Genomic DNA, 14104 nt, shown 5'->3' with positions numbered 1-14104 from the left:
GTCCCAGCTCGCAATAAGATCAGAGTCCCTACGGTCGGAACTATCATGATCTGCAGAGTCCAGGGACCAGAATCTCAGAAGCAAGCCACAGAAACCCCACAGCCTCACCAGAATCCTCCCTCCAAATGCCCGTCCGGATTCCAAGCTGGGGCAAACCAACCCCTGGAAGAAGCCGCCAGAGCTGGCGACCCATGGGCTTCTCCACACTCCTTCCCAGCTGGGCAACTGGACAAACCGCCCAGACACAGGGCACAGAGGAAAACAGGAAAGGATCTACGGGCCATGGCGGGGAGCAGGGCCAACGGCTCCCATCAGCAAGGGCTGCGGACTCACCCTTCACGCTGGGCCATAACTCGGCCCGAGCACGCCCACCCCGGGCAGCACAGGAAGCCGGACACAACTTATTTGAGCCAAAACCTAATCTCTTTAATGCAACCCTTTGAAAAAAATACCAGGAAAGGCAGCCAGAAGAGAAACACTTCCGGAATAAGCCTTCTGGATCCTTTAGTTCCTACTGGAACTTGCGGGGTGAGTGAAGAGGAAGAAAATGCTAATAAAAATGACTAGGACCTGCCGTTCATTTTTTCACTGAGTCCTTTACAGCAACACCTCCAAGGGGACAGTCTCAAGCTTCATTTGATCCCTGCAGAAACAAAGGCTCAACGAGACCAAGTATCTACAGAGTCCAACTTGCGTCCAGGTCTGACTGAAGCTTTGCTCTCACCCGCCTGCCTCCTCCAGAGCCCGCCTGGCTCCACGGAGCCTGGATGAGAGGAGGCACCAGAAGGCAGGTGCAGTGGACCACCTGGCAGGCTTCCCAGGGCTCCAAAGCCTGGAGGGTTTCCAGGGGTCCATCCGCCTGCTGCCCAGGTCTCCCCAAGTGGCCGGGGCCAGGAGCAGAGGGAACCAGGCTGACTCATGGTGGGTCCCCTCCCAATGCTCCTCCTGGGTTAAGGAAACCCTCTACACCTGTCCCAAAGGGAAGGCAGAAGAAAAAACCCAAGGGCCAGTGGGTGGAGACCACCCTTAAGTAGCAAGTGAGGGCCATGAGCAGGGAAAACACTGGTCAAACCAGCCTCCACATGGGGCCATCCCTGGGAGAGGGAGACAGTCTCATTCACGTTAGTGTCCCTTTAACACGTGGAATGATCATTTCCATGATAAAATCACAGAGGAAAGACTCCAGTGTCCAAGGCTGAATGTGGGCCAGAGCCAGCAGGCCTCGGGGCCAAAGCTCCACAGTTTTCACTTTCTCACTCCTCTCTCCTACCATTAATTGCTCAGCAGCTAATCTGAGGGTCCCTGTGAGGGCAAAGACTATGTGAGTCTCCTCATTTTAACTCCAGCATACTAAGTGCTTACTAAATACTTGGTAAATTATATGCTTAACAGAATGATAGATGGATGAATGAACTAATGAATGGGTGGATGAATGGTGGATGGATGGATGAATGGATGGGTGGATGGATGAATGGATGAGTGGATGGATGGATGGTGAATGGATGGATGAATGGATGGGTGGATGGATAGTGAATGGATGAATGATGGATGAATGGATGAATGGATGAGTGGATGGATGGATGGATGGTGGATGGATGGACGGATGGATGGGTGGAAGGACGAGTAAATGAGTGGGTGGATGGATGGATGGATGAATGGACGGATGGGTGGATGGGTGGACGGATGGATAGATGAATGATGGATGGATGGATGGATGGTGAGTGGGTGGATGGATGGATGGATGGATGGATGAATGGATGAGTGGATGGATGAATGGATGGGTGGATGGATGGACGGATGGTGGATGGATGGATGAATGATGGATGAATGGATGAGTGGATGGATGGATGGATGGATGGTGGATGGGTGGAAGGATGGGTGGATGGATGGATGGATGAATGATGGATGGATGGATGGGTGGATGGATGGATGGATGGTGGGTGGGTGGATGGATGGATGGATGGATGGATGGATGCTGGATGGATGGATGGATGGGTGGAAGGACGGGTGAATGTGTGGGTAGATGGATGGATGGACGGATGGGTGGATGGGTAGATGGATGGATAGATGAATGATTGACGGATGGATGGATGGTGAGTGGGCGGATGGCTGGATGGATGGATGATGGATAGATGGATGGATGGATGGATAAATGGATGGAGGAGTGAATGAACGAATAAATGAATGCTTTTTGTCTTCCCAAGGAATGACTCCCACAACATGAGAGACTTGGGGAGCCGGGAGGCAGCTGTTTAGAAAATGAATGACAACAAACCCAGAGCCCAGACAAGATCTGAAACACCACAGACCTCCTTAAATAACAGGGGAAATGGCATTTCCTAAACCAGCCAGAGACACCAGCCAGCTGTGATGGTGAATTTTAGGTGTCAACTTGACTGGATGAAGGAACACCTGGAGAACCGGGGAAGCATTGTTTCTGGGTGTGGCTGTGCGGGTGTTTCCAGAGGAGACTGGCCTGTGAGCAGGTGAGGAGATGCCCTTCCTGTGGGCGGCACCATCCAAGCAGCTGGGAGCTCAGATAGAAGAAAAAGCCAGAGAAAATGTGATTCCCTCTCCCTCTCCTGGAGCTGGGACTCGCGGTCTCCTGCCCCCGGACATCAGAACTCCAGGCTCTCCAGCCTTTGGTCTCCAAGACTTGCCCCACAGGTTCTGAGGCCTTTAGCCTTAGACTGAAGATCACACCATTGCTTCCCTGGTTCTGAGGCTTTGGGACTGGGGCCAAGCCCTGTCACCCCCGTTCCCGGGTCTCCAGCTTGCAGAAAGCCTGCTGGGGGCCCTCCGCCTCCACAGTCGCGAGAGCCGATGCTCCTAATCGGCCCCTCTTGTCTGCCTCTACCCGGCTGCTTCTGTCTCTCTGGTCTCTGGAGGGCCCTGACTAATGCGCCGGCCAGTCCGTCAGGCTCCTTTCAGCCCTGAATGCTGTGAATGTAAGTAGGAGCCGATCAGACAAGGAGTAAGAGAGTCAGCTCTGCCCCTGGTAGCCCTGGAGTCCCCAGCCCCACACCCCCTCGGTTACCCCTGACCAGCCCCACCCACCCCAGACGACAGTCAGTTCTGACTGCAGAGCTTTGTGTTCTGTGGAGAAACAGCTGCCACCCCCCTCCTGGGCAGGCCAAGGGTGGGAGGAACAGGGGGAGGGCACGCAGCCATAACTTCATGGTCTGAGGTTGCTGGAGGCCGCCGAGCTCATTTGGAATGGCCAGGGCGTCCCTACTGGGCTGAGCTCATGAATGACAAAGGATGAATCTGGACATGTAGGAAACGCTCAGTAAATGCCCCGAAGAAATGAAAGGGGCATTCGCTCTTCATCTCTGTGGCCAGAGGGACCGATGCATGGAATGGCCAAGTAAGGAACCAGGCATATCAGCCCCGCCCTCCACACCAGCTCCTTGTGGTCAACAAGCTGGGAGTCTGGGAGGCCAGAGACCAGCAGCCTCGGCAAGTCCCCTCCCTGCTCTGACCCTTCCTCCCCTCTGTCCACGGCAGGGACTGCAACAAATACGCCCCGGCCCAGCAAGAGGTCCCCAGGAGTCTGAGCACCTGGGCAGACCAGGCCGCAGGGAGGAGCTGGGCTTTTGCTTGTGTTTTGTTTTTCCAGAGCACCTGTCCCGGAGAAGCCAGGAGGCGCTGGCAGAGCAGAACCGTCAGGCTCCAGACTGTGGTGAACGTCCCGGCTCCCCAGCCTCCGCTGGCCCCAGGCCAGACTCCATTTGGAAGTGCTGACCACAGCTTGACCACGGTAGGAAAAACATCCAGGGAAGGAAGAAAGCACCGCCACAGAGACAGGGCTGGCGGGGCCGAGGCCAGGCCCACCCTGAAGGGCAAGTGCGGGCTCCAGCTCCATTGCTCCCAAGGGCGCCAGCACCCAGCACACGGTCCCAGGGGGCCCGGTCCCCAGCCAGCTGTCCCTGACACACCACAGGCCACATTCACGCGGGCTCCAGGAGGCAAAGGGCATGGCTCAGATGCGGAGACCAGAAGCAGCAAGGCCCCAGAGTGGCGGGGCCCTGGGGCACGTGCGGTGCTGAGACCCTGCACACATGGCTTGACCCGCTCAAGGGAACTTTGAGGGTGGGAGTGTCACCGCCATTTTACAAACGGGACTTGGAGAAGCTGAGTCACTTGGGCGAGGCCGCACCCTGGAGATGGCAGGGCTGGGACTCAAAGCCAGCCTGCCGGGGTCCAAGTCCATGTGCTCAGCCACCTGCTCTGTCTCCCAAAGGTGCAGCCATTGCGTCTTTCTTTTTTTTTTTAAAGACAGAGTCTCACTCTATCACTCAGGCTAAAGTGCAGTGGCGTGATCTCTGCTCACTCCAACCTTCACCTCCTGGGCTCAAGCAACTCTCCTGCCTCAGCCTCCTGAGTAGCTGGGATTACATACGCCCACCAGCACACCCAGCTGCTTTTTGTATTTTTATTAGAGACAGGGTTTCACCGTGTTGCCCAGACTGGTTTTGAACTCCTAACTTCAAATGATCCGCCCACCTCAGCCTTCCAAAGTGCTCAGATTACAGGCGTGAGCCACCATGCCCGGCCCAGCCATTGCATCTTTATGTATAAAATAATGGAGAGAAAAACAGTAGGCACTGCCATCTGTGTGTGGAAGTCTGGACTTGTTTTAAGCGACCAGTGGGGGCGGCAGCAGCAGCAACCTGCACTTCACAAACACCTCCTGTGGACCTCACCCAGTCTCCTCAGCTCAGCCCGGGGGTCTGCACGGTGACATCACCTCCATTCCCAGCACCCCACACCATGACGCATGGTCCAAACCCGCCGTCTACTCCCAGCTCCCCACGAGAGATGCCACAGCTTGGCCAGCACCACCACTGACCGCCACGGTGAGACATGGGGAGACCAGAGGCCAGCATGAGAAGAAGCCCCTTCTGCAGCCCCTCAGAGCCGCAGCCGCCTCACTGGAAACCATGGACGATGACAAGGGCTGCCCATTTGCAAACTGCTTGGCCACACAGCTGGTAAGTTGAATAATGAGAGTTTAATCCAAATTTATGTACGTCTTACATCACTGCATTCCACCATAGCAAATTAAAAGCAAAATGAAATTATATACTGAATACGCTGCATTTTAACTGTTGGCCAAGAAGTAGGTTTGGCCAGGGTTTTCCTGTATTTTTCTCTTTACAGTTATTATAAATACCAGTTGTGTGTATAAGTATGTGTGTACATGTGAGACTGTGTGTGTGTGAATGTGTGTGATATGTCCGTGTTGGGGGGCTGTCCGTGTGAATGTGTATGGGTGACTGTATGTCTGTGAATGTGTGTGTGTTAAGTTGTGCATGTCTGGGTGTGGGTGTGAACATGGAAGACGGGTTCAAGTGTGTGTGTGTGTTTGTGTGTGGTGTGTCCATGGGTGTCTGTCTCAATGTGTGTGTGTGAGACTGTATGTGAGTGTGTGTGTGTATGTGAGCTGTGTGTGTCTGAGTGTGAGTGTGAACATGTGTGGGGTGGGTGCAAGACTGTGTGTGTATGTGAGCTGTGTGTGTCTGAGTGTGAGTGTGAACATGTGTGGGGTGGGTGCAAGACTGTGTGTATGTGAGCTGTGTGTGTCTGAGTGTGAGTGTGAACATGTGTGGGGTGGGTGCAAGAGTGTGTGTGTGTGTGAGCTGTGTGTGTCTGAGTGTGAGTGTGAACATGTGTGGGGTGGGTGCAAGAAAGTGTGTTGTGTGTGAGAGTGTGTGTGTGTGAGTGTGTGTGTGTGTTCTGAAGGACCTTCACTAAGTCCAGAACCATCAGCCTCTCCATTACCCAGGGTGCTGCAGGCAAATTCATCTCTGCTGCTTGCAGGGAAGGAGCAGGAGAGAGTTCCAACTCATTTCAAAACAAATCTGTAGGAATTGAGAAGCCACTTACAGGAAAGAAACAGGCCCAGGCCATTCAAGCCTCCCTGACTCCAGCCCAGCAGGCAAGCCCCTGGACAGCAGGACCCACAGGCCTCAACAGGGCATCAAACTCCCAGGCACGTGCGCTGCTGCGGGGGGGCGGGGGGGGGGCTCAGTGAGTCATTTAAGAGACACAAACTTCTAAGAATTCGATGATTACACAGAGATGGGCTCATGAAGAGGTCCCCAGATCTCATGTCTGGAGAATTCCAGGAGGGAGGAAGGGAAGCGCCAGGCCTGGTGGTTCCGGGAACACCCTTGTTCCAGGTCCTGACCTGAGGCCGTGCAGCACTTCCACACGCTCCTCTCAGAACCGACTTCTCAGCATGCGCCACTGCAAACCCAAATTCCCTCTGCGCCTCACATATCATGTATTCACAGAGCATTTCCTCAGACACCAAGTCCCTGATAATGATGCTCAAATAAACCAGGCAGTAAATATCTTGTTATTTCCCATCAGCAGGTGGAAATCCATTCTCCCGGGGGTCCAGGAAGCAGTGTCTCCTAGAGGCAGCCCAACAGCAGGCGGGGGCCTGGGGCCTCCTCGGCCACCGTCAGCACCTCCGGCGTCCAGCCCCGAATCCATCAGGAAGCGATCGAGGCCCTGATCCCATCCATTTAAAAAGAGTAACCGTGGAGCTGCTGGGCTCTGGAAGGCAGGTGGCCCCTGCGTCCCTCTGTACCCAGGCTCACCAGGAGGCCACCAATGAACTACAGCCTCCCAGGGCCTTTGCACCTGCCAGCCTCAGGGTCCCCTCGTGTGCACCAGCCCAGCTCCTGCAGGACTGGTGCCATGTGAGGCTTCCTGAGAACACAGAGACACTTCCTGGGGTCACCACTGGAGAATACCCCCTCTTTGCCCAATACCTTCCCGGAGTCAGAGACAGCTCTGCTTGTCCCGGGGTAACCGAGATAATCCATTTACAGAGCACACAGTAGACGCTTTCCCCACCTCATCTCCCCAGCCCCTTAGGAGGTGGTGCTAACTTCGACCCATTCTCAGAGGAAGAATCAAGACTCAGGGCAGGAGTTAAATGCTCAGGGTCCCCTGGCTAGAACCACAGGGCCAGGGTTGTCTGCACTCTGCTCTTCCCTCACCCGCCTGAATTCACCACGCCTGGCCTCACCATGACTGGAGAGAGAAAGGGGCCATCCCGTTGTCCCAGCCCCGACACACAAATCTGGCTTTCACACCTTCCTGTTTGTAACACGACCTGCCTGCACCTCCCGGACATGAGGGTGCAGAAAACCTCTGGCTCTGTGTTGGAGCCAATCAGGCTGCTCCATGGATCTGGCCCACCTGCCGCTGAGCCGGCACATCGGCCACCACAGCTGGGCGACTGAGGCTGGAGAAAGTGACTGCTCACCTTTCCGAAGTCTCGCACATCGAAGAGGTCAAAGGGGTCAAACAGCTCGCTGTTCCTTAATCCAAATTTATCGTGGCAGACTTTCAGGAAGGTGCGTATGTTCTTCAAACACAGAAACTAAAGGAAAAAAACAAAGGGAGGGCAAGGAAAAACTTATTAAAACTGTAAGCTCTGTAAAAACCATAACAGCAACAGCAGCAAGCTCTGGCTTCCCTGCGCCAGCACATCCAAGCTCATTCCTGTTTTCTCAAGGAGGAAATGGGCTCAGAGAGATGACGAAACCCCCCGTCCCAAGGCTGGGGGGTGAGAAGCCAGGTCTGGATGGAAGTGGGAGCAGGCAGCCCAGCTCCACATCCGAGGGTGTAGCCACCACCGCCCCCAGCCTTCTCATCACATAGCTGCAAAACGCCCAAGGCCTGTGCATTCAGAAGACACGCCACTCCCCATAACGGTAGGTCAGGGCGGCAAGGCAGCATCCTGGGCCCTCCGTGACCATCCAACCCAGCTCTCCCAGTGGCACCCAGCACACATCGAGGCCGACAGTCACAGCTGGGGCAGAATATGCCAGCCTTGAATCAACAAGAATGGATGGCGCATGCTCACGTGGGCACGTGCACAGGCGTGCGTACACACACGAGGCTTCTGACAACACCAACACATCCTTCCTAATCACGGGTGACAAAGCCAACAGCCAGGGGCCACCCCCAGGAAGCCACGGAGGACCCAGAGAGTGGCAGGTGCCAACTACAGTGGAAGGGTGGAGGGAGCACAAAAGCCAGAATTCCCAAATCAATGCATGGGTCATCTCCTCTCTGCCCACTGCCAACCAGTGAGCTCTCGGCCCTCACTGCGCCTGACATGCCACAGGGGCGGAAGGCTTGGCTGGGGCGGAACGGCCATCTGCCCAGTCCTCGTGGAGAAACAGCTTGGTAAGGAAACTTATAAGGCAGCAGGTGAGGTGGCCCGGGGGACAGGCTCTGGAATCACTCAGGCCCCAGGTTGGAATCCTGTCTGCTGACTCCAGCAGGGAGACCAGGGTGAGTGGTTATGCCAGGCCTGGTTTTCTACCGCCACCTGCCTCACGGGATTAATCATGTGCCCTGATGACCAGAGTGGGCACTGGGGTGTGGGAGCCATCAGCCCCCCAATCCGGCTCAGCACGGGGATTCGCAAGGGGAGGGTGTGGCACACACAGCCCAATAAGAGCCCAGGACTGCCGTCCTCATCAATAACCGTCCCCTATGGACAAACTGCCCAGCTCCAAGAGCAGTTCAGAGAGCCTGTCCCTGCTTACTGGAAATTTAGACAAATGGACAGACTTAGACATAGTGCAGGTCAGAATCAGAGCCTAAGAGCGTAAACCAAGCAGCACTGAGAACGCCCTGGGAGCGGAGGGTCCCCCAGCCAGGACATACGCCCCTGCTGACCCCTCACCCTGCCTCACAGCAGGCAGTGCCCACCCCAGCCCCTTCTGCCTCAGGCCACTCCTCCCATCCTGGCAGGGGTCGGCTGCTGTTCATAGACAACAGACTCATCTGTTTTATCCTAGAGTCCCTCTCTGTCCGCGTGCGTGTGTGTGTGTGCGTGTGTTTCTGAACACTCGAGATTAACTGCAGTAATGACACTCCTTTATCCCTAAATACCTGAGTGTGTAATTCCTAAGAACAAGGACATCCTCTTCCATAATCACAGTACCTACAGCAAAACCAGGAAATTAACATGGACACCACACGGTTATCTTATCTATAGACCTTACTTGCATTTCCCTAATATATAAAGGACAACCAAAATGTCCTTATAGCTAAAAGAAAAAAAAAAAAAAAAACTGGCCCAGGTTCCAATATGGGATCACACACAGTTTCCGCTGCCATGCCTCTTCAGTCTCCATTAATCTGGTACAGTCTCTCCAACAGAACTTTCTGGAATGACAGGAACATTCTATCCATCTACCGTCCAATAGGGCAGCCACTAGACACCTGTGCCCACCGAACACTCAAATGTGGCTAGTCCGGCTGGGCGCAGCAGCTCACGCCTGTAATCCCAGCACTTTAGGAGGCCGAGGCGGATAGATCACTAGAGGTCAGGAGTTCAAGACCAGCCTGGCCAACATGGTAAAACCCTGTCTCTACTAAAAATACAAAAATTAGCCGGGCGTGGTGGCACAGACCTGTAGTCCCAGCTACTCGGGAGGCTGCGGCAAGAGAATCATTTGAACTCAGGAAGCGGAGGTTGCAGTGAGCCGAGATCGCACCACTGCACTCCAGCCTGGGTGACAGAGCGAGACTCCGTCTCAAAAAAAAGAAAAAAAAAAAGGTGGCTACTGAAAACCTAGATTGCTAATTTTAAGTTAAATTTTAAAGCTACATGTGGCTAGTAACTGCTAGTTTAGACAATGTGAGTCTAAAACACTCCATGATCTTTGTTTTTCACGACCTGTTAATTCTGAAGAATACAAACGTGAAAGGACAAATCCTGTGTGAGTCCACTTTTTTTTTGCGGGGGGGACGGAATTTCGCCCTTGTTTCCCAGGCTGGAGTGTAATGGTGTGATCTCGGCTCACCACAACCTCTGCCTCCCGGGTTCAAGCGATTCTCCTGCCTGAGCCTCCCGAGTAGCTGGGATTACAGGCACGCACCACCATGCCCAGCTAATTTTTGTATTTTTAGTAGAGACGGGGTTTCTCCACGTTGGTCAGGCTGGTCTCCAACTCTCGACCTCAGGTGATCTGCCTGCCTCGGCCTCCCAAAGTGCTGGGATTACAGGTGTGAGCCACCACGCCCGGCCGTGATTCCACTTTCATGAGGCCCCTGGAGTCATCAGATCCACAGAAAGAAAGGAGAATGGTGGGCGCCCTCGAAGGGCTGAGCGATGGGGTGGTTTCGTGGGGAACAGAGCTCTTGCTTGGGAAGACCAGAGAGTTTTGTGGATGGTGGTGATGGTGCTTGCCAACAAAGTGAATGTGCTTGACGCTACTGGACGGTGCTCTAGAGGAAAACCGGAGAAGACGCTGAGTTTTACATTATGTGTGTTTTACCACAATAAAAAGATTGATTAGAAGAGACACAGAGAGACATGGAGACACAGACCCACGAGGAGTGCATGTGAGATGGGCCCCTTTCCTTAGCAACTGGGAGTGACACAGCTGTGGGCCAGCCACTCCAAGGGTGGCCACTGATGCCAGAAGCAGGAGAGGGCGTGGGACGGGCTCTCCTCCGAGGCCCCACGAAGGAGCTGTTGCTGCCACACACAATTGATTCAGGCTGCTGGCCTGCAGCCCTGGGAACAATAAGGTTCTGCTGCTTAAAGCCACCATGGTCGATGGTGCTTGGTTAGGACAGCCCCAGACACTGGAGCTGGGAGCAGGCCTGAGCCGGGGCAGGGGCTACGCCCTCTCGCTCGTCTGCGAGGCTGCACACGCTGCAGCTTCCAGCCCGGCGCGACTATTTTTTGAATATGGCTCGTCTGTAATTTCCACTAAGCATTTATTTTCATTCTTCCTCAGCCTCCCAAGTTTAGAGTTAATTACACAGATCCCAACCATAATCACAGCCGGCCAGGCCCAGGCTTCCTTTCGGGCACAGGATGGGCCCAGCGCACCCCTTTCCCATGGGCCCAGCAACTGCTGTGCCTGGCCCGGCCCCACCTGTGGCCACTCTGGCCACCCTAACCTTTAAGAAGTCCTCCTGGTGCAGCTCTGGGCCCAACCCAGGGTGGTCTCTGCAAAACTGAGCCACACAGGCTGATGCAGATGGCAGGGACAGGGACTGCATGGACGGGGATCACAGAGACCGGGACAAAGCCTGGGGGCCACGTCAGGCTCCACCTCCAGGGAGGCCACACACGGCCCGGCCTCCCTTCAGGGAGCATTTCCTGTGCTTTCTACAGTTCATCCCATTTTCCACAAAGGGAAACTGAGGCACAGAGAGTTAAGGACGTGGGCACCTGACCAGAGGGCGGCAGCGCCAAGAATGAAGCCATGTCGGCATCGGCCAGGGCAAAGGCCCTCTGAGAGGACGGGCGTGTGGGCAGGCACCAGGTCCCTCCTGCCATCCCTGCGCCCCTTTCCTCAGTGGCCCGGTTCGCAAGGTCTGTGGTCGCTCTGGAGCCAATCAGAGCCTCAAGGTCCAGGTTCTAGACAGAGACCCTGACGGTTGGCAGGGACCGGACCCAAGGCTGAGGTTGCTGCAGGTGCATCTTGGCCACAGGGGCCCATTGAGGACACAGGCCGAGGGACAGTGGCAAAGGGAGGCCCAGATGGTGGTCAGCGCCAGGTGAAAAGTCCCCTGTCCACGCCCAAGCTATGAGGGCTGGCTTCAGCTGTCACCTGTGGCTGCAGGAGCAAGCGGCATTCTTCTCTCTCATTGATCCAACCTGGCCTTCGGGACCCCCCACAAAGGCAGCCACTGCTTCCCCCAGCATCCTGGACTTTAAGTCCAGCTGAGGGGCCACAGCAAGGGTCTGTCCCCAGAAAACAAGCCCTGTGACAAGGGTCCCAGGGCTGAGTGCCCTCTCCCCCAGGCTGGCAGCTATGGGGTCCCCACTGTGTTTGTTTAGGGCACTCTGAGGGGGCATGGGCTACCCCACCTCCTGCTCCCCACAGCCCCAGACTGCAGGGAGGGCTCCCGCCCCTGGGCCCCAAGAATCCCTTGTCCATGCTCTGCCGCTGCAATGAGAGGCAGCGTGTAGTGTGCCCTGGAAACGTCAGCCCCCTTCTCTCCGGCCCATTCATCGGCAGCCGCAGATCTAATCAGGCTGAAATCGGATTAGTGTGGTGACACAGGCTCCATGCCCAGCCGCCCACCTCCCCAGGCTCAGCTGCACTGTCCTTCAGCTCTTGCAAGGCGCCAGGGCGGGGTGTCACAGACAGGAGAGGCAGGGCAGGGCCGGAGAGCCAAGACCCCAGAGCCAGGAGCCCAGGTCTGAGCCACAGGTGAGGCCCGAGGGCATCCTGGATGGCAAGCTTCACAGCCAAGCTCACATGCTCACAGGACAGTCACGTCTCTTTAGGGTCTCTGAAACAATCTATTGTGATGGGGACACAATGGCAGGGACAGACCTCTCTGCCCTGCAGAACCCAGGGCAGCCCACCGAGGGCAGGGGCACCCTTCAGCCTATGTGGGCCCTTCCACTGCCCCTTACTGGCAACGGGTCACCGGCAGTGCTGGAGTGGGACACAGGACAGGCCTGCCTTGCCCTCCAGAGTTGCCATCTAGCCAGCATGCCCTGAGAGGGGTACAAAAGGGGAAACTAGGCCAGGGGAGGCAAATCCACTTGCCTGAGTCACATAGCCAGCAGGCCTCAGCTGGGGAGCTGCAGTTTGAACACAGGTGGCTTGGCCATCGACCCCTGGGCAATGGTGATGGAGTAATGGCAGAGCTTGACAATGACCACAGGCAGGGAGGATGCTGACGTGCACAACAGCCAACTCACTCACCACCTGCAGAGCCTGTGAGGTGTGCACTGGCCCACTGCACAGACGGACAACCAAGCTCCAAGCAGTGAGCTCACGGGTAGGCCCAGGATTCAGGGGCAAATGGAGTGGCCGGGATGCAAAAGGGCAGCAGGCCCCTGCCTAAGGGGATGCAAGAAAGTCCTGTCTCGCCAAGGACGGCAGCACAAGGCCTGCGTCTTCAAGGCAGGTGCCACACTGTCTCAGGGGCTGACGCCTCGGCCCCAGCTGGACCATGCAGGAGCGTGGGGCCGGGCTGACCTTTATGGGAGGTGACCCTCGCTGCTCCCTCCTCCCAGGAGAGCTCGGGCAAGTCTCCTCATCTGCACAGTGAGGCTCTGGCACAGAGCTCCAGGCCCTTCCAGCCAAGACTGGCTACGCGTCTCGGTGCGCTGACTCACAGTGATTATAGGCGCTCCACGGCCGCCAGGTTTTCCAGAAGGCCAGGCACTGGGCTAAGAGCTCCCTTGAGTCACTGCAGCAATTTCTAATTTACAGATGAGGAAACTGAGGTTTCAGGAGGTCACCTGGCCTGCCCAAGGTCACCAGCAAGGATGTAACTGAGCTAACAATGGATCTGGGATGGTTTGACCCCCAAGGCCAGACTGCTGGCCTTTAAGCTATCCTGTCTATGGGTTTCTGGGCAGGGAAATCCCATTATTTTTTCTTTTTTAAAATGACAACAGTACTTTGACGAAAACTCAGTCTGTTCAGAGGAGATGGGGAGGCACTGAGTGTAGGAGCCCGGCCTTTGGGCTTGAGGGGCAGGCCCCACCCACAGAAACCAAGGCTTAGGAATGGGGCCAGAGAGGAGGGGGCTGAACTGATTGACCGGCACATAATAACTAACTAGCATGCATGCGCCATTCCACAGCCCACTAGCACTTTCACATCCACATTTGCTCCGTCAGATGTGGAAATGGAGGCCCCAGAAGGCAGGTGACCCGCGATCTGAACCCAGGCCCGGTTCCTCTCAGGATGCCCCCAGCCTCTGGCAGGCCCATGCCCGGGAAAGTCCCTTTGGCTGCCCCACCAGGAAGGTCAGGGGCCCGGGTGTCCTCAGTCCCAGGAGTGACACTCAGCTGGGGGTGGGGTCCTGCAGGGAAAGCCCCAAGCTGGGGTCTCCAGATCGCCTGGCCCAACCTTCCCCATCCATGTAGATTGTCACCAACAGGCAGGGCTCCTCCCAGGTCTCTGGCTGGCATCCCTGAACCACCTACTCCTGTCCTGCACAGTCCTACCTCCCCCCGGCCTCTTGCACACAACCACATTCCAGTGCAGACCCCACAGCAGGTGCTCCAGGTGGGGACAATCCAGGCCTGCTCCTACTCAACAGCCACACAGCTTCTCTGTACCTCAGTTTCTCAATC

The 14104-nt window shown here is 55.9% G+C and overlaps 1 protein-coding gene across 5 annotated transcripts in view; it reads right to left on the bottom strand.

Moving 5' to 3' along the window:
• The window catches only part of VAV2 (vav guanine nucleotide exchange factor 2), a 231830-nt gene that overhangs the window by 170167 nt on the left and 47559 nt on the right, over positions 1–14104 (bottom strand). For all 5 annotated transcript variants that reach the window (XM_034929430.3, XM_055117497.2, XM_055117496.2 and 2 more), the window contains exon 2: positions 7286–7402. In XM_034929430.3, the coding sequence (XP_034785321.1) occupies positions 7286–7402 (117 nt within the window). The remainder of the gene's footprint in view (positions 1–7285; positions 7403–14104) is intronic.

This window comes from Pan paniscus, chromosome 11, assembly GCF_029289425.2.
Source record: "Pan paniscus chromosome 11, NHGRI_mPanPan1-v2.0_pri, whole genome shotgun sequence".
Taxonomy (NCBI): domain Eukaryota; kingdom Metazoa; phylum Chordata; class Mammalia; order Primates; family Hominidae; genus Pan; species Pan paniscus.
Note: the sequence above shows the minus strand (reverse complement) of the source record. Positions and strands in the feature narration are given on the sequence as shown.